This window comes from Penicillium atrosanguineum (genome assembly GCF_028827265.1).
Source record: "Penicillium atrosanguineum strain IBT 20685 chromosome Unknown utg000003l_segment0_segment0, whole genome shotgun sequence".
Taxonomy (NCBI): domain Eukaryota; kingdom Fungi; phylum Ascomycota; class Eurotiomycetes; order Eurotiales; family Aspergillaceae; genus Penicillium; species Penicillium atrosanguineum.
Genome location: NW_026623135.1, coordinates 305,266 through 329,889, shown reverse-complemented (window position 1 = coordinate 329,889; position 24,624 = coordinate 305,266). Strand labels below are relative to the sequence as shown.

The 24,624-nt window shown below is 48.3% G+C and overlaps 6 protein-coding genes across 6 annotated transcripts; 2 read left to right on the top strand and 4 right to left on the bottom strand.

Moving 5' to 3' along the window:
- Positions 1-1,602: 1,602 nt before the first annotated feature.
- Positions 1,603-3,051, top strand: N7443_003533 (uncharacterized protein; the record flags this gene model as incomplete). The annotated part of the gene is made up of 1 exon (XM_056883589.1): positions 1,603-3,051. One exon carries the CDS (start codon positions 1,603-1,605, stop codon positions 3,049-3,051), a length of 1,449 nt encoding a protein of 482 aa, XP_056741867.1.
- Positions 3,052-3,706: 655 nt separating this feature from the next.
- On the bottom strand, positions 3,707-7,198 carry N7443_003532 (putative nicotinamide nucleotide transhydrogenase; the record flags this gene model as incomplete). Its single annotated transcript, XM_056883588.1, has 5 exons — positions 3,707-3,738; positions 3,791-3,865; positions 3,922-4,110; positions 4,159-7,047; positions 7,117-7,198. The coding sequence occupies 5 exons, from the start codon at positions 7,196-7,198 to the stop codon at positions 3,707-3,709; spliced, it is 3,267 nt and encodes a 1,088-aa protein (XP_056741866.1).
- Positions 7,199-9,634: 2,436 nt separating this feature from the next.
- N7443_003531 (Thiamine transporter thi9) lies at positions 9,635-11,383 on the bottom strand (the record flags this gene model as incomplete). Its single annotated transcript, XM_056883587.1, has 1 exon — positions 9,635-11,383. One exon carries the CDS (start codon positions 11,381-11,383, stop codon positions 9,635-9,637), a length of 1,749 nt encoding a protein of 582 aa, XP_056741865.1.
- A 2,544-nt stretch (positions 11,384-13,927) lies between these two features.
- On the top strand, positions 13,928-15,643 carry N7443_003530 (transcriptional regulator family TF; the record flags this gene model as incomplete). Its single annotated transcript, XM_056883586.1, has 1 exon — positions 13,928-15,643. The coding sequence occupies one exon, from the start codon at positions 13,928-13,930 to the stop codon at positions 15,641-15,643; it is 1,716 nt and encodes a 571-aa protein (XP_056741864.1).
- A 3,859-nt stretch (positions 15,644-19,502) lies between these two features.
- N7443_003529 (uncharacterized protein) lies at positions 19,503-20,785 on the bottom strand (the record flags this gene model as incomplete). The annotated part of the gene is made up of 4 exons (XM_056883585.1): positions 19,503-19,873; positions 20,013-20,105; positions 20,158-20,205; positions 20,272-20,785. 4 exons carry the CDS (start codon positions 20,783-20,785, stop codon positions 19,503-19,505), a joined length of 1,026 nt encoding a protein of 341 aa, XP_056741863.1.
- Positions 20,786-22,552: 1,767 nt separating this feature from the next.
- On the bottom strand, positions 22,553-23,163 carry N7443_003528 (uncharacterized protein; the record flags this gene model as incomplete). The annotated part of the gene is made up of 2 exons (XM_056883584.1): positions 22,553-22,667; positions 22,727-23,163. Coding segments are annotated over 2 exons (552 nt in total), but the record flags the coding sequence as incomplete, so codon positions are not given.
- Positions 23,164-24,624: the final 1,461 nt, after the last annotated feature.

Below are 24,624 nucleotides of genomic sequence, written 5' to 3'. Positions count from 1 at the left end.
GATCGGTTACAATGGCCACTGATGATCTTTGATCCATGGAGGTCCCCGAAGGTACGCAGGTACATGCTATGTGCATTTGTATTGCGCGCAGACCCCCCCTAACCCAAAAGGGCTGGGGAATCATGGAGATGCAGTGCCCCTGACATCCCCTAGCTCACTTGCCCACTTGCACAAAGAAATTTCGGTACGAACCGGACTCCACCAAAAGGATCTTCAGGTTTCGAGTTTCGACCCCAAGGAGTTCGTCGGCGTTTGAGATTAACGTGCCCCACCTATCTAGAGGGTCGGCTAAACTTGGCAACTATCCACACTGTTCCCAGTTGCTCACGACTGGACTGTTCGCACTACACCTGCTCCACCGAGCTTCCTTCGTGGGCGCTTCCATCACGAGCTGGCCTCTGTAAGCGATCCCGTTCTAATCCACCATAGGTAGGAGCAACCTGAATTGGGCTCACTCGGACCCCTGATTAGCTTCTTTGGCTAATCGTATCACAGAACTGATCTCCTTGAACTGGACGGGTTGGCCAATCTAGATGCAGCCGCCGGTTCTTTCGGCCGATCCTCCAGAGCCAATGATGCTGCACAGACCTGACTTGCGGCAAGCCCAGCGCTAGGTGCATGGGCCACACGGCCAACGACTGCTCCGCTTGATCTATCAGATTTTTCTCATATATTTTATTTATTTATTTATGGCTTTTTTGCCCGGCGTTACAGTACCCTCTCAACTGGGTTTAAGTTCCGTCCTAACTGCGCGCCACGATGTGGAGAGTGCGCGTCGCCGTGATGGTGAAACTCGTCCCTCTTCCTGCAAGGGTTGGGGCCATCCCCCATCATGGCTTGTTCCGTCACTAGTTCGGAAGCATCGAGCCAATCCAGGACCCGTTCCCTTGTGCCTGCAGGAGCACCGCAGGAGGTACACAAGGAAGGCTAGGAAGGCTAGGAAGGCTAGGAAGGCTAGGAAGGCTAGGGAGGCTATGAAGGCTAGGAAGGCTAGGAAGACTAGGAAGACTAGGAACTTAGCTTTTGCCTGCTCCTGCACAGCAGGGACCTATGACCTGCAACCTGCATTGTCCTGCAATGCCCTGCAATGACCTGCAATGACCTTGCCCAGGGCCTTCATTGCTCAGTACACGTGGACAGGGATTGATGACAGTCCCCTCTTTTCTACCGTGAGGCGCCGGGTCTAAAAAAGCCCCCCCTCCCCTGGTGGACCGATTCTTGACGGGTGGGAGCTTTTCTTCTACTTCTGATCCTAGCTCTTGAACAGTATCGAGAGCGGATCCCCTGTTCTTCATTCACTCCCTAGGCGGTTCCACCAGACCTCAAAAAGACCTTTCCCTGTCCCGTTTGTGCCGTGATTTGACAGGAGAAATATCTCCTTGTCCCTATTAAACCCCGTGGGATATTTGACTTCGAAGTGACTGGAACGCCCCCCTGGACTTTACCCTGCGATCGTTCGAGGACTCCTCGTTTCTTTCCTCCATTGCTCTACTTCTTATCCTGGGCTGGTCTCCTTTCTCGTTGCCTCTTTTTGCCCACCCTGACCGGAACAGTTTTTTCCTTTGAAGTGTTCAAGTTGTTCTGAAGAGTTGACTGGCAAAGATGTACGAACCCACCGCCTCGTTAAATCTTCACCGTCTGAGCAGGCAAAGCCTCCAGAAACGTTATGAGTCGGACGAAGAAGATGTATCTGAGTCTGAGGCTGGCGCTCAGGACTTTGTCCCCTCGCTTGTAGGCTCTCAAAGAGCCGGTACCTTCGACTCTGATCTAAGCGCCGACGAGAACTCCCAGGCCGACCCAGACTCGGATCGAGACGAACAGCTGCTCTCCCCTTATTCTACAGCCAAAAGGCCCCGACCGGTGTCTATGGATACCGTCAAGCGGAACAGTAATCCCAACTTTGGTGACGATGCCTATGTCTTCGACCCTGAAGAGGAAATGGTTTTTGAGCTGCCCTCACCGGATAGCCCGCCGATGGCCTCGAGCCTTTACTTGCAGCCTGCGATCTATGTCCGTCCTGATTTACCACCCGCTCACCCAAAGCCTAGGTCACGATCTCCGTCGCCGTCATCCATCTTCTCCGTGGAGAGTGCCGAGATTCAGACTGCAAAGAAGGTTACCATGATAGAGCCACCTACTCGTCCTACCGTGGTGTTCATCAACGCTATCGGCGTACGCTCAAAGGCTGCCAGATCCAGGCCCAGTCACTCTCGAACCAGAGCAAATCCTCGGGATAGGGGGTCGCGCATGTTCCCCGATATGACTGAGAGCAGCCTCAATGTACCTCGCTTGGCCGAGAACCAGGCCACCTCCCTTCGGCCCTCAGAGACACACGGGAAGCGTGAAGGGCAAAAAAGCCCCAAACCCGCTATGCTGCCGGCCACCACCCCATCCATGCAAAGCGCCACCATCAACCGAGTGTCTGAGATACCCGTGCTGCCCTACATTCCCCCATCACCTCAACTTCGGCCACAATCAATGTACCGATCACGGCCACGCACAGCAGGCTGCGAGAAATCCTTCCCAACACTACTCAACCCTTCCCGCACCCGCCGACCAACAGACCTAAGCCACCGTCCAGCCTCCGTCCGCACGAACAGCAACGGCAGCGTGCCATCCTACTCTCGCCCGGCCTCCCCTTTATCAGACGACATCCGCCCAGGCTACATCGTCGATCACAGCGAAACAGCCTCTCTGTACTCTAATCCCTACACCTGCAGCCCGGCCTCTTCACCTCGTCCACCCAGCCACTTCTCCAAGCGCAGTATGAGCAATATGCTAGCTCAAAAGTCACCCATGATGCGCCGCATGACCCGCAAGCATTCCGCCACATCCAGCATTGCCTCATTGGCCAGTCTGCGTTCCGAAATGGATGCTCCAGCTCCCATCCCTGCTGCTGCAAGCCAGCCGAGCTTGACTTCAATGAATTACGAGTCTCGCGTTGTGCGAAAACCGAGTCAACGCCGCCATGGGAGGCATAATAGCTCTGCTTTTGGTGGACGGGGCTTTATGGGGCTGAAACTTGGGAAGAGGTCTTTTACGAAAGCCTAATGCTTTTCTTTAATTTTTAGAGTTTTTTTTTTATGGGCGGTTATATTGTTCAACTGTTATTATGGGAATCTGAGGTTTTGGATTGGGGTTGGAAATCTCTGATTTTGGCGTTGGTTTTGAATTTACCTGACACTAGGTCGGCGCTTTCTCTTACTCCGGGCCGGTTAATGTCTATTTCAAATTTGTTATCGTTATCTTTGTTTTTTTCCCTGATTCATATGACTGAGTTGATCTCTGGGTTGTTTCTTATTGGCGAGGCATGGCTGATCTTATGGGAATCTCTTTATTTGCAATGATATCTGGAGGGGCGTGAGATGAACAAGCTCATGATTTTGCGGGTCAGAAGAATGAAGAGAGCCGGAGTTTAGATTGAACTATTTAGGAATTATCAACAGATACTTGACTAGGGGTTTCTACAAATATTTTTCGCCGACTGATGGCCTAAGTTTTAAAGATAAGTTTGTAGTGAGATAGGCCCAAGCAGATGATGAGCTACTTCAGTTGCAAAGGAGGCTTGGTATATTGCAGAGTAAACGAGTTACTAGCATCCAGAGTAAAAAGCAAGGCGGGGAATGTGACGGGACAGAGAATGCATAAAGATGATCGCAGATGACGCAAGATAGCATGAGGGCTAAACACAAGAGAACGTCGATATCTACTTCCGTGCCTCTAGAGCCGATTTGATAGCTATTGACAGGTTAGCATTAGGTACAGAGACTGCTGCAGGTATCGCACTGACCGTCACAAGAAGTCTTCGCATCTCCAAAGAGCATTCTTGTTCCAGGCATAAAGAACATTGGGTTCGGGACGTCAGCTGTCAGGTTCAAGCCACATTAGTCAGTGTTAATATAGAGTAGAAGAAGAGCATACCGTAACCACTTGACATGCCCCGCTTCATGACAATCACTTCCTTGCTCTTCCAAGCGTGCAAGACGGGCATCCCAGAAATGGAAGAGTCGGGCTCGAGCGCTATAGGGTTAACGGTGTCGTTGGCGCCGATGACTAGCGTAACGTCTGTGTCGGAGAAATCGTCGTTGATCTCGTCCATTTCCAGAACAACTTGCAGGAGTCAGAATTTTCACTCAATAGGGGCTCAGCAAGACTTACTATCATACGGCACGGAGGCTTCCGCGAGTAGCACGTTGCATTGCCCGGGCATGCGACCCGCCACGGGATGGATAGCAAAACGGACTTTGACGCCGCGAGAACGGAGGATACTAACGATTTCGGCAAGAGGATACTGGGCCTTTGCGACGGCCATTCCGTAGCCGACGATGATGATGACATTCTCGGCACCTGAAAGAGCCTCTACAGTATCGTCGACACTTGTCTGTGTGACTTCTCCTTCAATCTTCCTTTCGCTCTGTACTGGAGCGGCACTACCACCAAACAGAACATTGGGCAGCGATCGGTTCATGGCAGTACACATGATGTAAGACAGGATCGAACCGCTCACTCCGATAAGTGAACCGACACTAGTCAAAAGTGGGTTGTTCAGCATCAACCCTTCGGCGACTAGAGCAAAACCTGAATAGGCATTGAGCACGGTGATCGCAACAGGCATGTCGCCTCCTCCGATGGCCGAAGTCGTGGTGTAACCTTTCATGAAACTGAGAAGAGTATTTGCGCCGAGACAGGTGGCTGCAATTGCCGGGCTAGCGGGTGCCATAGTCAGGAAAGCTCCCATAGTTGCTACATTGGTGCCAAGCAATGTGGAGTTAAGAATATGCCCGCCAGGGAATATCTTAGGCTTGGATGACATGCGACCAGCTAGTTTCATAAATGCAACGATCGAGCCAGTGAATGTCACACCTCCAATAAGGACACCCAGGTACGCTGTGACCATATGCAAAGTCGATATATCAGTGATGTCGGCCATCACACTACCGATACTGGTAAGAACAGCAGCCAGGCCAACAACGGAGTGCAGGGCAGCAACTGTCTGAGGCAAGCTAGTAGGTGTGATACGGCGGCCGATCAAACCACCAGCCATGACGCCAGCACCAGCAACTGCAGCGAACTGGGTCAACGTCTCTGTTGAGAAACCCACTGCAGCCAGTGATGCAAGAATACCAGAGACGACACCTAGGATTCCGAAGATGTTTCCACGGCGTGCGGTCGTTTGAGAGGCCAAACTGGAGATAGAACTCATGCATAATATGGTACTGACGAGGTAGCCAGCTTGAACAATACCAGCCACTCCAGTGCTTGCAGCAACCAAGAAGCCACCGCCGAACACAGCAGCGGGAATAGCATATAGCCAGGGATATTCCGGAGGATCAGTGGGGCGTTTGAACATGTCAAGCATGCGCTTTGTCACGGCAAATCCACCAGAAATATTGCCAAAGGCCAGAAGAACCGAGGCAGCACCAAGATACTCAGGAAGTGATGTCGGATAGTATCCCCCACCCATGATAAACAGGCCTCCGATTCCAACCATACCGGAAATAGCATTGGTAACGCTCATGAGAGGTGAATGAAGTGCAGGCGCTACTCCCCAGACCGCACGATAGCCGACCAGACCAGCAAGGCCGAATGTCATCATATTGCCCATAAACATAGGGCCAGTAGCTTTACCCAGAGCGAGTGTCGCAGCCATCGCTCCCGTGACGGTGGTAACCTCCCGAGTAGCGTTCTGCCAGGGTGTGATTGCAACTTCCTCCTTCGCTGCAACAGTCTTCGCACCTGCCTTCGGCGCCGGAGGTGGAGCAGGTGGTGCAGCCGGAGGAATGACTTCACCGTCGCGCGTAACGATAGATCCGCGAACCACTTCATCATTGAAATCAATGCCGTACGTCTTCTCCTTGGGAGCCATAGACAACAGAAGCTTCGTAATATTGTTGGAATACAAAGTGGAAGACTGAGTAGGCAGACGAGAAGGAAGATCCGTGTAGCCGATGATGGTGACATCCTTGTAATTGGAGAGTTGACCGGGAACAGTTGCTTCACAGTTGCCACCAGCCTCGGCTGCAAGATCAACAATGACCGAGCCGGGCTTCATGGCAGCTACCATTTCCTTGGTGATTAGCTTCGGCGCAGGCTTGCCGGGAATGAGAGCAGTTGTGATGATAATATCGACCTCGCGGGCCTGTTCCATGAAGAGTTTCATCTCGGCTTCGATGAATTCTTTGGACATTTCCTTGGCATAGCCACCTTGGCCAGCACCATCTTCCTGCATGTCAACTTCGACGAATTCTGCACCTAAGGACTGAACTTGTTCACGGACAGCTGGGCGAGTGTCGAAGCCACGGACGATAGCACCCATGCGACGAGCCGAGGCAATTGCGCTCAAACCTGCCACTCCAGCGCCAATCACGAGAACCTTACTTGGAGGAATCTTTCCAGCAGCAGTAACCTGGCCGGTCAAAAAGCGACCGAAATGGTTCGATGCCTCTAGCACAGCTTTGTAACCGGCAATATTGGCCATGGAGCTTAGAGCATCAAAGACCTGGGCACGAGAAATACGAGGAATTCGGTCCATAGCGAACGCGGTGACACCACGGGCAGCCAGAGCGTCGACAATGGGCTTATTCTGGGCGGGATACAAGAACGAAATAAGGGTTGACCCTTTACGTAGAGCTTCCACCTCATTGAGAGGACCTTCGATTTGTGGGCTTCGAACCTTCAACACGATGTCACTCTGCCAGATGGCGTCCCGATCGACAATTGTCGCACCTGCCTGTTCATAGGCATGGTCCAGTAGCTGCGCCCCCTCACCAGCACCGCGCTCAACTAACACACGCGAAAACCCTTTCTTCAGCAAGAGAGCCACATTCTGAGGAGTAATGGCCACTCGTAGCTCATTCTGGTATGTTTCCTTTGGGACGCCGACGGTCAGCTCGGAATACGGCGTTGCCGAGACAGGTGTTGAGGTAGGCTCCGAAGTCGGAGCGGCGTTGGAAGTGCTTCGTTTGTATACGGATGGCAGAGGGAGCGAACGCGTCTTTGAGGAGTTCTTCGTCGATACATGAAGCGAAAATGAACGAATTTGCGAGACTATTTGGCAATGATGAGAATTTACCTCGAGTCAAGGGCGCCCTGAGGCCGTCACAAAGTGAAGCTTACCGGATGGCAGGACCAATTTCCCCGCGCGCGCAGGGGTCGCCAGGCACCCCAGCGCTGACCGCAGGGGCAGCTTGACACTCATAGCTGGACCTCGCAGGGCAATCACAAGACCAGGCTTTCAGACTAAGACAGAGTGCATCTGAGGTAGGTGAGGTTGAATGAAGGGGAAGAGCGTGAGAAGACAGGAGGGAAGAAGGAGGGCGGTTACAAGGCACCGGGATTCCCACCTTGCGATGGAACGGTAGTCCTTAGTCGCTCTCGGATCTTGAGGCCCCGGGGGTTCGTGAGTTCCTAGCCGGGGTCCACTGGTCCGGTTATTTACTTGACACGCCACATCTTATTCCCCCGCATCAACGTGTGGAGATGACGGATCTCCCGCTTCTCCACCATGCCATCTCTTTTCCTCCTGAATATCCCCCGGCTATCGAGATAAAAATCTAGAATTCGGTTATAAGACCGATAGATACTTGAATAATATAATCAAATCTATGAATTCTCCTTCGAAATTAAGACAAATAGTATCATCTGTAGGCGAGAGCCAGAAAGACAAAAAAAGAATTCACTAATCTCCGATAGGGGGAATCGAACCCCCGGCTGCCGTGTGAGAGACGGCGATGTTAGCCACTACACCATATCGGATATTGGATGGAAGCCAAGCCTATTTATTGCTACAGGATCTATGTAGAACTTTTATCTCTTATAGCCCTAGCCCGATTTCCGCTTGGATCTGACTTTTATGCTCGAGATGAGGCAATTTTGCCCTTACTCCGCCGCACCGACCTGTTCCGGCCCCAAACTTGTCAATCGGTCGATCAGTCTCCCAAACATCGCATCCAGGCGTATTCGCCCTTCACTCTTTCCAGAAAATCGCATATGTGCGGCGGGGCATCAAATCAGCCTTTGGGGTGTAAAACGAGGGTGACGGGGTTGATAGCTTTGGTTAATGTCGTCCGTATTATTTCGAAAGCTAGTGGTTGTTAAAGTTCACGAGAGTTGACGAGACAATGACAGTTCCAAAGTAACCAATCATCTCCTCGATATCTCTCGTTCTAAGCGTTATTGTCAATTATCCAGACGAAGCTGAGCTCGAAAAAGCTAAAAACTGGCCAATGATCTCCTTTGGATTAACATCCTCCGACCGAGTCTCGGAGATATCAATCCTGTACATATCCTTGATAATATAACTCTCCCGTACTTGCATCACATCCATAAGTTTCTGAAACCAAGACATTCGAGTTTTATAACGATTGTCTGCTTCAACTATATTCATTCTCGCTCTGCTCCGGAAGTATTCGTGCTGCAGCCAAAATGCATATTCGGCCAGAGAGCCTGAGAGCCGAACCACTGACACATCATTAATGTCTACCGATGTGACGTTGTTCACAAAGTAGTCATTCTTGTAGTCAGGGCCGCGCACCTAGTAGCATCATGTTAGCGCATGGTAATGCCACAATGTGATCATCGACCAGTCATAATTATGGTATCTCGGGTAGATCACCAAAATTACCGGAATTACACTTTCCAGCATTGGATAGACCATACTTGCCGAAACGCCCCGTGGCTATTCACTAGAATTCGAAAACAGATTGCCCTTCAGACTCTTCGCTTCAGCTGGGAGGGTTAGTACGCCACTGTCGCCCAACGGAGCGTGATTCTCGATCTGTCTATTGCGCACCCACCCTATTCTCACCCGGCGGCACCCACCCAATTATTGACCACTGACTAGCCGCTAGTTCTGAATGGCCAATTCTCAAAGAGCCATTTGCTTCTTAAATAGCGATGCAAGTAGTCCTAGGGTAAGTATGGGTGATATAAGTGAAAAGCCTGGAGACTGGAGTGAGAGGGGTGAGAATGGGGTAAGAACGGGGTAAGAATTCTTACCCTAGGGTGAGAGGGGCTAACCTACTCTACACTATAGAAAAGGATAAATCCCGGTCCTAAGACGCTCTATAAAGATAATCTTTACTAAATAAGCTATTTAGAAAGCCCTTAAGGAGCGTATTATTATGACTTATAGTCCTTTTATCCCGGCTTAAGGCTCAAAAATATCCTGTCAGCTATATAGGCTCCAATCATGTGTCTAGGATTGCCTGTTCTACCGCTGGCTTGAAAGATTCATTCTAGTACACATAACCAACTTTTATGTTTTCTTGTCATTAGCGCTGGAACACTTTTGGTTTAACAATATGGTAGCCTTTAAAAAGGAGCGTAATATCCTCAACCTCTAAGGGTAGAATCATGCAATTTTTCGTGCTATCTCGTATACTTACACTAATCTGGTCTTTGGATGAAGCCCCCTGTAATTTCAGACTCAAAGCAGCAAGTGTTGTTAATTTATTTTGCTGAAATGTACAAGAGGTCAGAATAGAGTCGATGGTTTTGCTGGTAAGAAAAATAAGGTGTGCAGGTGTGTCCGCTACTATATTACGTAGTGATCGATTGACAAAATTCCAGAGTTACCCTTGTATGAGATATAATCTACAGCAATTGATGATTTGCATCAGATTTATACTGTATGCTAGTTCCTGTACCACATTTGGTCACGATCATCGTTCAAAAGCCGCCCATACTCTAGCATTAGCCGCCACCAAAAGAGTCTCATGTCTTCATTGCGAAGTACAAGGCGCGACCAATCATAACTTCTCTGAGCAACTTTTTTGCCTAGGGCCTGTCCCTCTGGCTCCTGGGTCAAGTAACGGACAGTTTCAGGAAAATCCCGAAGATCCATGCTGATCGGGATGTAATGCAGCCATGGAATTAGCCAGTCATCGTGCCACTCCTGGTAGAGAGTTTGCTTCAGAACGGCTGATTTCGACATAAGGAGACGGTAGAAGCGTCCACTGAGGCCATTTCCGTCAATGTCAAGATTATATCGTGCCTTATAGCCGTCGGAAATGTCGTCTCTGTTGCCAGTTTTGATTTTCAACTCATCATTCTGTTCATCGCACGCGAGATCGTCGCATTGAATGGCTGCTGAGATTCGCACCCGGGTAGAGTTAGAAATGGCTGCAAAGGTGGAGTTAATTGACTTCCACTCTGGGCCTTGCGGTTGCTGGGTTTGGGTCAGCAAGGTAATAGGATGGCTTTCGTCCGTTGTTATCAATGCCAAGCGCTGGCGCTGTAAAGACCTCCAGTTCTCGGTCGTAGAGTGGCCTCCCGTATTTGACCCGGTCCAATAAACAATGTTCTCCTTGTCTTCCCAGTCTAAATCCTTCTTTTCCTTGTACTCCCCTGTTCGTAGTTTTTCGGCATAAAATGGGCTTGGGTATAGCAAGTCATTGAAGCAGGAGGCTTTCGCCTGAGAGAAGACCGGGACTAGCGCATGGGTTATTGTCATGGATTCCGGGTGACGAAGACCAGCATGGATATTGTGAAGTTCGGGGAATTCACAAACATCTTTACTCAGCGTCACGTTGGAGAGAAATCCCATTTGAGTGAGGAAAGGGGATTTGCTGGTCTCGAGGGAAAAGTCCCGTGCTGCAGTGTCAGGAGGACAAGAAAGTGACAATGCATCCCAAGTATTTTGTTTGCCAATATTCAAAAAATCGACGTGCTGAGCAAGATCGGAATTTTTTCCCGGTAATGGGGGGCCTTCGTGCGAATTTCGAGCAGCGCCCAGAACATGGGATAGCATGTCGTGAGGCACCACAACTTTGGGTTCGTCCATAGTATTCATCGCAAGAGTCAAATTAGGTAAGGTTTGGAGGATCTCTGAGTCAAACCAGGGGCTAAAAATCTGTCCCATCCAGTCTGGTGGATTGTGAAACAAGGGTTTTGTGCCCTGGGAAACTGTGAACCGGTACATGCCCTCCCCCTGGCTTGCGGCGATGACATTTTCCAGACGAGCTCGAATATCAGATGGGGCTACGCCCCATAATGGCTCCAGGTTTGCCATCATGGAATCAAACTCGTCCGTTAGGAGGAATCCTTGCTTCCGAGCTGCTCGAAACCACTTATCAAAATGGAGAGGAGGCTTTCGTCCGTATCGGCGCTCGTACTCTGCACAACAGGCATGTAGTGTTTGAGATTGGCTTTTGATCATCATGTTAAATCTCGACTCGGCTTGTGCAGCAAGATGATGAATTGGATGTGCTGATGAATCAAAGCCAATATGTGGTTGAGACGGTTCTATGCGCCATAATTCTGAGTATCCAGTGAGAATAGGCAGCATCGGGATGATCATGATGGCTAAGACCCGTCGCCGTGTTGACGATGGAGGGAGGTTGGTTACTCCGAAGGTCAATGATACAACAGATATCAGGGGCATTATTAGAGACTCTTGAAGTGTATCTGCCAGATAGCCTTGAATCGCGGCGGCAGAGTATGAGTCGATGGTGGTGGCTGCAAGGGTGTGACCGCTCAGTACCTGCGGGATAATGATAGTGTGTTAGCCTAGCGCCATCTTGCGATAAGTATTAACTGAGAGGAATGGCAAAACAAACCAGATAAACGGTAGCTGTCAGTCCTGCTGAGGTGCAGAAAGCCTGCAGAACCATCGACCATGCTAACATGGATGATGGAGCAACGACGAGTAGGACCCCTAAAAGAATCAAAGATACTCGAAGGACAATCGCCTCCATCATCTTGGGGAGTGGTAGCTGTTGGCTATAGTCGTTACATATATCAAGCAAGAAAAAGCTCGAGGATCTCGCCAAGACAGAGAGAACCAGAAATAAGACTGAAGAGCCATTTGAAAGGTCCACAAAAAGAAAAAGGGACGATATTCCGAGCAAGCCGAGAATTGATAATTGGATAGAATGTCGGAGTTGTGATTTAGGTCGTGTCACTCCGTTATAACCCCCCGGCTTTGGCAAACTAGGCGACTGTGAATCTCGATAGAACAGTGCAAGATATGTGGATAGCACTGCCAGCGGCTGTGCCGAATTAGCCTCTATTCACAGATTTTCAATTAGATCGAAGAGCACACCATGGCATGTGTTGTATCATAATACACCGTCAGTACGCGTGTGATCGCGATGAAAAATGAAGTGCTCCATGCCATCCAATTGAACTCGAATTCTCGTTCCTTCGGCAAGGGTTCATCGTCCGACCCCGCTACCGGCAACTTCGAAACTTTACGTCGTAGTCTCAACCCAAGATAAAGGATCACCCAGCACAAGCACTCGATACGAATATCGGGCCTCCATTCTGATGTCTTTCTTGAGTACTGCGTTACGATTGCAATGAGGGCGGCGACGACATAGGTATAGCTAGAGTCCATGGCTTATGGTCTACCCGTTGGTTATCTGTCAATCCATGTCGACAAATAATATAGGACTTACTTCTTTGTCCATCTGGCTGGCCTAGCCACAGCTCCAGCATACCTTTTCTGGCCTTTATTTGTTCGCAACGCCCGCTGTCTCTGTTCGGAGGGAGTAAAGAATATCGGGAGCGATAAGACAAATCAGCGGCATGGTACTCTGTTCAGAGCTGAGAGGAGTGAAATGGGACCGAATTCCGTGAGGTGGAAAATTGGCCCAGGGGTCGAACGAGATAGGATTAGTGCCATAGCTTTCGCCCCCACGATGAGATTGAGTAGCATGTATGTAGGTCTTAGACAGAAAAGGTACAATTGGTGGCTTCGATATTAGCGCCCCCACTATTTGTAACCGAACCACCGCCGTTCAGCTGAGGGCGCAACTTGGCACCTATAAGCGAGACTGAACACAGCAGTCCGGCGCTAACGTGGGTCAGGAAGGCCAATCAAAACAGTGGTCACATTGGGTGGGTCATGATGGGCGGATCCGGACGCGCTGATTTGGAAAGGTCAGTGAGCGAGAGGCAGCGGGTGTAATGGCGGGAAGAACCCTGTTGGAACCAACCAATCTTAGAAGGCGGCTCAATTCCACCTATGCCGCCATCATCGTATTCATGGCTATCATAATTTCACACGTGCTGCGGAAACTAAGATGATATTTATGAGGCAAGCATAGAGATGTGTCCCCTGAGTCCCATTTATCCTACCTAGCACATATAGCATGTTTCAATGCGCCCTCACTGCTGGTTGTTGGTAATTATTGCAAAAGGTGAGAACCGAGGTCATCGGAAGGAGTCCACATTAGGTACCTTATCAACTCACCAACGATGATTAATTAGCCAACAGTCATTTTGTGGAGTCATTTTGTGGACAATCATGACTCGTAAGTTGTTTCAAAAGGAAAGAATTGGAATCCTTCGCCATAATTGCGGTAGTTTCGTCGCTCGAACCCCTGTTTGTCCATACATTAGTGCGCGACTAGACAAATCACCGGGCATTGGGGCCCATACGACTTAACCAAATTCAGGTGGTTTATGAGTCCGGAATAGAGAACCCTCTCATATTATTCAAGTTGAGCCCCTTCCCCCTATAATTTCCCTCGATTTCCAATTTTCATCCACGGCGCTTCACAGTACCTAAGTCTGTTTGTTGGCTTAAACATCGGCTATAGACTGAGCTACCGCACCTGAGCAGTCTTATCTTCACTTGTCTTTTTCCAGGATTAAAGCTACACTTATCATCTGCTGCCCGTTCTATTCTTGAGGCTGTGGAAACCTTTGATCGTTGTTATTTATCCAAATTGTGCTTCGTCCTCATCCCATACCCCTTCGGCTCGTTCTCTTGGATATATCTTCACTTCGCAGTAAGTTACGTCTCACTTTTGACTTCATATCGACTTCTCATCGCGCTCGCGGCATACACGGAGATTTGTGATCAAACAATACTAAGTCAAAATCTGACTCTTCAGGCATGAAAAAGCTTTCCCAGTTCTATACAATTATCTCCCTTTGGGTGCTGTCCTTTAATCATGTTTCAGCCATAGGACCTTGGGCCATGACTTGGTCTGACTCAACATTCGGACCAGATGGCCCTTGGCATGCTGTTAATATTTACATGGGTGCAAATGACACGGAGATAGCCATGTTTCCGGGAGGATCATGGACAAGTTATGTTCTTCTGAACACGCTTTGTGACAACACGACAAAAATATCATCGTACTGCTATGGAGATCGCGCCGGTCTTTACAACCCAGACACCTCGAAGACCTGGGATGGCGATTCTGTTCGCCTGTCACCTGTTAATACATGGACGGGCATACAATGGGGTTACACAGATGCCGTATCTCTTGACGCCTACATCTATCGGGCACTCGAATCCATAGATGTTGGCGGTACAGGCACATCGGACTCAAACTTGATTGCCATTAAGCAAGGGTACCAGACCTATCCTGGTGGAAACATCTTCCCCCTGGAAGTGGGTATTCTTGCGCTGGGGTCTCCAGATATCAACCAGACATTCGCTGAGCCCAGTGGACCGCCCACGAATGGTACATTTGTCACCAGCTGGCTGTATGAACACGGTGTCACTCCATCCTATTCATATGGAATGCATATCGGCTCTCCGAAGTTTGATATTCCTGGGTCCCTGTATCTAGGTGGCTACGATAAGAACCGACTGCTCGGGGATATATCTACACAGCCAATCAACAGCGGAGAATTGCCAATCGAAATGCTTGATATTAGCCTTGGTGTTGTGGATGGCGGCTCAGTTTGGGGGTCCTCCAGTATCACGGACTTGATGGCAAAGTCTAATTCATCTTTACAATCTGGAACAAATGTTGCAATTGATGCGACAAACCCCTACATCTATATGCCTCAGAGCACATGTGATGCCATTACTGCATATCTACCTGTCACCTACCGCTCCGACCTCGGTCTTTATGTGTGGGACACAAACAACGAAACTTATGCCAAACTTATCACATCGCCCAGCTATTTAGCATTTGATTTCGCCAAGAACGACGTCAATACGGCGAACATAACCATCAAGGTCCCCTTTGCTCTTTTAAACCTCACTCTCTCACCTCCCTTGGTGGAATTTGACACTCCATATTTTCCTCTTATGCCCACCAATGGAACCCCAGTTCTGGGTAGAGCTTTTCTGCAAGCGGCCTTTTATGGTGTACATTGGTCTCAAGGTTATTGGTTTCTGTCCCAGGCTCCAGGACCGGACGATAATTTCATTAAGAACATTGTCAGCATAGAGCCCACTACGACTACCATCAGTGGGTCTGCAAGCAGTTGGAAAGATACCTGGGCATCTTACTGGACCGCTCTACCCTCTATAGCTGCCAACAACGACTCCGGGACAAATTCGTCCAGCTCCCCAAGTTCTCCAACAAATGCTAGCACCAGTCTCTCTACGGGGGCCAAGGCAGGCATTGGCGTCGGCTGTGGGTGTGCTGCCATCGTGATCATTTTCTTGGCTGCCTGGATTTTGATCCGTCGCCGAAACAGAGCTAAACAACTCACCACATCACCACCTCAAGGTGATCCGGGACATCATCTCGTTTCGCAGGGAGGTGCGCCAGTCGAGCTTGATGACAGCAAGCCAGACATCTTGCATGAGCTGAATCATGACCCTGCTTTCGCAGGCTACTATGAAAAACGGAATTCGGGGAAATCTAGAACAGTCCAAGGTCCGCAAAGCTCGATTGGACAGTCGGAAGGTCTGGAAAGTGGTACCACTTCTCGCTATGAGCTTTTTTGATGATAACCTTGTGAGAACCGACATGGCTAGCCAGTATGACCTTGCTAGCCAGTACAATTTGCTATTATAGCACCTTTAGACATAATTTTTAACAATACCATTTCCTAATTAAGCTATACGAAAGAAATTGTTGAGGTGTTGTTCCTAGGAGTGGTTGCGTCGAGGGTCCAGATGCCTGCAGGGACCCACTCAACCATTCACCCGAATATCCACCTGGCACAGCGGGCGACCCTTTTCTTGAAATATGCGGTTCAATTCTTACAGGGACATTGGTCTATTTTCTTTTACCAGAAGAGAAAATATCTAAAGGAAGGAGATCGAAAAATAGGGGGAGGAAACGGGGTTACCAATGAGTCCTTTGGACCTATAACCTGCAAGCACTCACCCGCTCTGCCCCTGGTGCTCCGAGTAACTTCCGTTTCTTTCAGAGTAGTGCCTATGAAATTTTGCTGACTCGGAAATGTCACAACACTCTTTCGATATATAGCTCAATGACTATCACGTTCATATCACCCCAAGGTGATCTCAAAGTGTTCAGCAAATGTGTAAAAGTCAGGCCTTGTTTCCAAAGCATCCCTTACAGTTCAGAAGAGGTTGGCCAACTGCCAGCTCATACAGTCCTTGGTGTTCTCCACTCTTCTTTTTACGCCGGAGTCGATGTCTTAGAGCCAACAGAGTTTGCCTCTCTACTATGGTGGAAGTCCTCGGAGTCCATGTCGACAGTCCCAAGGCCTATATTGAGCACCGGTAAACGATGCTTCACCATATCAGCAGATCATCGTCCTAAACCAATGGATTAGCGGACATTCCTAGAAGCTATTCCTATTCTCTCTTGGATTCAGTCTGCCTATGGAGAATGGCTGCAAAAAGATGACGATTCCGAGGACCTTACTCTTCTGGAAATCAGATACGGAAGCGACTTTTCCCCAGCTACTTCGAGAAGCCAACGTTCATAACGTCGCGGACCATTTAGAATGGCTCGTGGGGGATGCAACAGAAGTTATTTCAGCTCACACAAGTCAACTCAACCATGTATCTTCTGATTTCTTTGGGCTGCGACCATATAATCTTTTTTACGGATGTCAGTGTTTAATATAGCGAGTAGTCTCAAAGTATATCGTTTTCTGTTCGTTCATTGTCCCTATGTTCCATTTCTTCAAGCAGATTTATAGATAAACTTATAGACTGATTATTATAATTCCGCAAGTAAAATACGACCGAGACTTCGAATTCAATACTAATATTGGTTTCGGGACGCTCTGGAAAACTACGCTTAGCCTACAGGCTAGAACGTTGTTTGACTTAGTACTTACCCTTATGCAGTCCTTACAATAAAATGTAGTTTACACCGCCACAGTATATCATCCCTAATTATATACCGCGTAAGTAATGAAATGTTGGGGGATTGTGATATAGCGTAACGCCTAGCTTGTATGTATCTAGCGATCAAACAAAGAGGCCTTTTTATTTTAATCCAGACCTGCATATCCGTAAAAACATTAAAGGAAACAAACACATGTCGTGGAACACAAAAAAGAAATAATCTGTGGTGATCGGCCAACGAACAGTTCTCGACAAAAGCTCGTTAGAATAAAATTACAAGCTTGAGACCAGACTATCTAAGATTGATGGTCTAATCCCTTATAGCTCCTTTGTACCTGGGCCCTTGTAAGACCATGTGCATTCACGTAGAAAAGCTAATAAAAGTTCGAAAACATTTACAAGGTTTAAATTTATCTTTTGAAACTTTCTGATTTAATAATTTTCTATTGTTTCCCCCGCTGTGATGTTTGATAGTAGGTCACGTGTCGCGAGCTAGTCCCGATTAGGACTCGGGGGTGGCATTATTTTGTAGCTATTCGCTCTCTCCCTCTTTTCTCTTTCTTTCCTCAGTTTAGAACTTTTCTAAATGGCACACACATTATGCCATAATAGCCTATACCACCCGCTCTTACTCGAATACCGGATCTACCGTAGACCAGCAGACGGTATTTTGTGGTACGTTAATTGTTTTGAGGTAATGAAAACCTGGCAGCCCGTGAGCTACCACTCGTTGCTAAAGGTCTGACCGTTTCTTTGTTGACTCGGTTCTTTTCTGCTAACCGCTTTCTACTGTTTCCCTCCGCTACTCTGCTCAGCCCTACTCTGTTTAATCACATCTGTTTGATCACTTTTCACCACACCCTTTTACCCCACCTTTGAACTACTTCCATTGAACGTGTGAAAATTCCATTCACATACGTATGATGTTAGCTTAAATAAGCAAATTTGAAAAAGATTAACTTATACCACAACGCTAATTGACGGTAGATTAGCTGCTGAAAATGGCTACCTTGAACGCCGGGTTGGAATTTTTTCATACAAATACTTCGTTCTAGATGTCAACCAACCAACCAAGGATACCGCTCTCAGCCCAGATGTATCATTTCAATCCGCAATGCATAGAGAAAAACTAGCGAAGGCTTTGCGTTTCCGCAATCTCTTCTATATTAAAGATGGTAAATACAAGAAACTTACGGATGGCCCTTTCCAGAGTGGCTTCAGGGAAAGTCAACTTCATATGCCAATATTTGACCTCTTGCTTTGTACCAAATATATATTGAAATGGGGATGGCTCTATGGCTGTCTGACAATGCAGACTGGACAGCAACAACCAACGGACAACACACACACACACACACACACACACAACCAACACGTAGTAGAGGTCGTCCTGGGGGAGGTCGCAAGTGTCCTTGGTGCGGCCGTGGGACCGTACGGGCAATCCTGAACGCAGCAATCCTAAATGAGGCCGTACGGTTTTCCGACTGAGGCCATATGGAATGTACTTAATATGACATCATGAATCAAAGAATGTACTGACAACCGGAACGAATTGGGTAGATGCATCTTCTATCTCCCTCCTCATGTAGAAGCTGTTGCCTACACCTAGGTATTCTGTCGGGATGTTTTATATGCCACCAATCAACGATATCAAAAGCTCTGTCTTTGTATTACCCCTGATTCTGCCAATTTATAACTAGGTATTTTTTAGTATTCTACTTTTATTCTCTATTAGGAATAGTCTTAGCTAGTTGACCGGTTCTACCAGGGAAACGGGACTAACCCGGTTAGGACTAGCGGTATGAGTATATAGCTACGCGAGCGCGCCCAGACTTGGTTTCTTCTCTAGTTTTATATCTTCGTTAAATACTACATGATACCTTTCAAATTGAGTTATAACACTTCATAGCAGCAGGTATTTGGAGCGAGCGTCGAGTAATGACTTTATTATCGAGACCCACTGACCCCTTATGTCCAATGACCTATGCGGCTGCTGCCGAGCTAACAGACACTCCTTGCGGATTACCGAACTCCAGCCTTCTGCCTCGGATGATTGATCCATCTATCATCGACTCTATCAATGGAGTTTCTAGCCGTTGCCGTTGCCGGCGTGCTTGGTAATTTCTGTTCCATCCTGCTATCCACCACCTCCACTGGCTGGTTCAACAGCCTGTGCAGCCCAGGAGACATATCAACCGTCCTCGGCCCGTAATTGTCAATTGGCGCTCACATCTACTTACCTGTCTCCGATAAATTTACCAAAGCCGCGACTCGATGGTTTACTTAGAAGGCGCCCAAGGTCGCTTTCGTTGTAAAGGTTGCGACTGAGAGCTGTGGAAGAGACAGTAGTTCAGGCTTGAGACATACGATTCATAGCAGCACTAATCTACTCAGGTCAAAAATTCCAGCAAGCACAACATTCCTTTCATCGCTGTCAACGGCGGCTAGCCGACCAGCTCGCTTTGTAATATCAAAATTGGCATCGAGATTTGGCTCAACCACTTGACTTCTGTTTCAAACGCAAACATGAGCATTCTCAAAGCATATCTTGGATGCCCTCTGGAGGTCCTCCCCAACCAGAACGTCTTAACCAATCTTCGAAAGAACTGGCTCGTAGGTGGAGATCCTCCCAGGAAGAGTCTTCGGCTGGATCAAGAGCCCCGTAGCAAATCCTGTCCTCTGGCGCTATCGAGATCCATTCCATCATTTGGCGAATATCCTCCTTAAACCCGTTTCCTACCGCTTTAGAAGCCAAATCAGCCCACTCATCCATTGAAATTGGGGAATAAATTGCTGGCTGGCCAGTGACCCGTGTGAAGGTGGATGCAAATTCGTCCATCCGTAATTTCGGACTGCAGACGACATAATTTTTGTTCTTTGTTTTCGCAATGCCTAAAGCAAATACCTCTGTGAGAGATTTTATCAGTTTTGTACTTCTCATGAATCATAAGTTGCTTCTCTCCAGTCTCCTATTGCAAGGCGTGGGATATCGCACCAGGTCTTCCTTTGTGGAAACGACTACAAAAGAGTCGATATCACAACTTACCTGCGGCGAAAATACCCATATCATAAACGGGATCAACCCACTCAACTAATTTCGTCGACGGAATCGGGGGACAAAAACGAACGACCCCATTTGCTGCAACAGTGAGAAAGATTTTCCATGGGGAAATCTCCTTTTCAGAACTGACCTTCTCTTCGGCAATACTGCGGACGATCCAGATTGGTGAAGAAGAGACCTTGAAGAAGAATGTATTATTGGCTGCAAGTTCACACGGACACTCGGTGTCAGAAGGGAGCCTCACCAGGGAGAAGGCATGTGACCGCAGATAGCTCTTGCTTTGCCAACTGCTCAATGATAAACTTATGATCCATATGGAACAGCTTATCAAAGCGATTTGAAGTCGCTCGTCTCATGTCAGGCAAGCTACTTAGAACAAAGTGCTGAATGCGGCAGATCTTCGCGGCAGAAATAATGCTCTTCCCGCTTTCGAGCTCCTGCTTCAGGTCATCCTCGTTTTCAATCGTTCTTGAACTGGTCTCGCTCGTCACCGCAAACACACCATAAGCCCCGGAGAAAGCAATCTGAAGACTTTCTACATCAAATATGTCTCCGGTAGTGAGGCTCAGACGGTGGTCGGGGGTTTGAAAATCATTCAAAAGACGTTGAGCTGAGACGGAGTTGACATCCCTGGTGACAGCGCGGACGTTCCACAGTTCCCGCGCACTATCACTTAAAAGCGAACTCACTACGCCTTTGCCTTGATGTCCTGTGGCCCCAAGCACTACAATAATCCGGTTCTGCGCGTTGGATCTCATTTCAATTCGATAGGAAAGTAGATCGTCTCGGGGGTTTGTTATTTTTGAATAGGAGATAAATTGAGCAGAAAAGGCTGCTCCAGGGAAACTTATATAATGATCTCGCACCTCTTGGCCAGTCCAATCACTAGGAATGAACGGACTCATTACAAATCCAAGGCTGGTAAAAGTGGCCGACGTGTTGAGCGGATAAAGCATCTCTCCGTGTCGGAGACTTATGATACCAAGGGAGCTCCCACTTCCGGACTGACGTCATTCATGTGATCGTGTCAGAGTGTGTGACAAATCAGCGGTGCCAAGAACTATGTACAGTGGTGTTTATAAGTTTGAATCCGTGTTCACCGCACCGCACTAAGGTTCGTGGATGTAGGTGGGTACACAACACCCTTTCGGTCGATATCTCCACCTACTCCATGGCCGCGAGACCTATCTATTCTTGATCGGTCTCGGCGTTCGGTGTCAAACCTGCCGCCACTCACTACCCTTTCGTTCTCGCCTTTTTTTTATATTTTCTTTGCTTTCCGGTCAATTTGACATCTTGCTCAATGCGTGCAGGACAGGAGCCACATGAGGTCCATATTTTGGAAAAAGAATCCTCGCTGGAGTGCAAATGACAGAGCCAATTGGCCCTTTTTTCTGTGAGCAGACCCGAGGCAGTCGCAGGGCCTAACGACCAAGGTGACTAGGTTTCAACAACCAGGCTAATATGCCATCGCTCTACAGGATCCCGCAGGATTCATTCTGATCGCTCCCGTTAGTACATCGGTATGCGTCAGCCCTCGATACGCGAAGCGACCTGCTGCATCACATGAATCTGTCAAACGTCGGACATTACTACCCAGACCATGGAGTCCACGCCCATCCGCAGCGGCATCCCCAGCGTACCGAAGGAGACACGGACGACCATCTAATTGCTCCCACTAGCTCCAGAGGTGTTTCATGCCCCATCCAGGGTAAGCCACCAGTGCAGCGATGACAGGCAATGGTCAAGGGGGTACCCTGAAGGGACGTGGTTTTCCGGAAGGTCAACGGTATTGGGGGAATCATCTGCGCAGATGCACGTTTTCTCCGACAGCCAGGCGGCCAATCAGGCGGTACAAAATCCAAAGCGTCCGGCCAGCACGTACTCACTGAAGTTTACGACCATGTCGCCCTCGACTCTGATGTTGATCCACTGAATCCCCGCATAGGTGGGCTTTTTTGGCAGTGAGGCAGCCGATTTGGAAGTTAAGGCGGCCGCACTGACGGGAGCAGGGGGCAATGGAGCGGAAAAATCGAGTCCCGCAGGTTCCACCGCTGGCGCTGTCCGGCTGGCTTCCAGCTAAGAGTGCAGTGCAGGCGCGTTGCAAGGGAAAATACGCCAATCAGTAGGCAGAAGAACAAAAGACGGTGAAACCAACCAGGTGGATATTCAAAGCACCGAGCAAGAAGGTGCTTCGGCTCTACGAGGGCCTGCCAAAGCCGTACGACTCGATCCTATTGGGAAATATGGGGAGGTGGGCAAACCAACTAAGGCATGAGGGCTTCAATTACCATGGCGGCATCAATTCATGTACATATTGTCACCACTCTCTAAGCTGGATGCCAAATGCTGGAGCTTGTGAATTTCCTGTACTGGGATGAAATGGAGTCTCATTGATTTATCAAACAATCATTCAGTCAGTCTTCCTCCTTAAAATAGAAATGAGCTGTCCCAGGAGTGCATTTCATGTTTTCTTTTCCTTCCGCCGGGATGGTACCAGCTATCTGGTATCCCTCATCTGCAGTTCATGAGGCTTCGCGTTGATGTTGAAGCAACCTTCTTTTCTGTTCTTGGCAGTAATTTCTTTTCCACTGACCGTGAACACCCTGCGTCATTTTCCGCAAGTTCTGCGACCGATACCTATAGGGAAATTTCAGTAAATAACTCGTCTTTCTCCACGGATCCTTTGATAGGCTCACCAGTATTTTTCATTGTGTGAAAACCATGCTCCGGTGAGACGACACTGGTCAAGCCAAGGACGGTCTGCAGGCCATTCACTGCTTCCCAAATTTCGAACCACCCAGAAGACAGCCTGATTCATGTCTTCGGGCAAAGCGTATTTTGTAATTAAAGTCTGACACATGGGACAGGCTTTTGAGACCAGCTTCCCGGGGACAAGAGACACGAGATCCTGATAAGGTTTTGAAGATATCAAAGTCTGGTATAAGTGAGGATCTTCTGCGGCTTGATTCCTAGGGACGAGAGATAGGAGATCCTGATGAGGACAAGCAAAGGTAGGCTCAGCTGTGAGATGAGCATCGGAGGAGGAGAAGCTTATAGTATGCCGAGCTGCTACACATAACTGGCCAGTTTCCTTAATAAATAAAACCAGAGCAACTCGTACATTGTAGCCAGATCTAGTGCTAAATAAACAAGCGTGGCCGAGGCCGGGTTGTCCTCTATCGTCAAAGTCATACTCGAATGGGCCATATTTGGTTTTAGCTGGCTTCGCGGGTGATTTGAGGACCTTGATAAGCTGATCTCGACCTCGAATCGTCAGAGAAATACAGGGGCATAGGTCAGCTATGCCAGCATAGTATGTGCAGGGTCTCTCCAGAGCTGATTGTCTCAGTAAATTTTTCGTAAATTGTTTCCGTGGATGGAGTTTCAAGCATTTTGCACAGTAGGCCCAGCGGCGATTTTCGAGTCGAAGAAGGATTTGATTTCGCAGCACATCCTGACTGTTTACGCACAGTATTGGATTCCTAATACGCAAGAGTCGTGGAAATTCAAGATCTTTGTGCTTCACTAGCGTCCCGGATAGGCCGAAAAGCTCTTTGCAGCTAAGGGATAGACAGACTTGATCGACTAGTGAGAGGTTTTGGTAGATCTTCTGTAAGATGCTCTCATCCAAACAAAGTATGGTGGAGTATTTTTGTACTTTCTTCCAAAAGATATGAAGCTGCCTAAGGAGCATGTTTCGACATCGCAACATCTTCGAGTCTTCAAGGCGAAAGGTAATGTCGAACGAAAGGCAGGAGACTGGGTTTTGATTTCGGATACAGACGCGATGTAACAATGAGTAGATCGAGAGAGTCAATCTGGTCTAAGATATTTGGTAATGTTGAGAATGAAAGACTTCAGGGCTACCGTCTGTGATTAAGAATTGTGACTTGGTGACGTATTGATTGCAAGTTCTGATTCCAAGATGATCTAATTCGGCGTCGGTAGGTTTAGATCCGATGCCTGTTTTGTCTGGTAAGCCCGCAAAATGACTTTACCGATCTCGCCTTGGTTGGCGCAAAAGCTCCAGTAGTATAGCATTCAGACGAGACCTATCTACCAATCGATTCTAGTACTAACGCATACTCACCCTTCATCCACTTGATCCTATAGCCACCCCGCAAAAATCTGTTTCTATTATCAAAAGAGCCGCAGCTCTGCGAATCATCTATATCTAGTTGTGACCACCGCGTTGATTGAGCTCTGCTTGCTAATCATTCTATGGCCCAAGATAGCAGAACAAACGCGCAGCGCGCACTAATAGGGAGACAAGGACTCCCGTATACCACTCGCGCTATAGGTCGACGGGAATAAATATTTACACGCGGACTGATAAGCTTGGCAAGAACTTCAGGTTTAGAGATCGTGCTGAGTTTCGATATAGCCGCAGTGAAGCATTAGGATCATTGTGAAAGGAAGGAGTATCAGAGCAAAGCTTGAAATTGAACGTTGATGAGAACCCCTAGAGCTCCAAGGCCTGGAATCTCCTCAAATGAATTTATAGTGTCTTCAAATCGACTGTTCAATAGGTCTCCATCACCCACATAAATATCAATGGCCCAAAAAGCGCCGGCTCTTTTAAATCCAGAAGCTC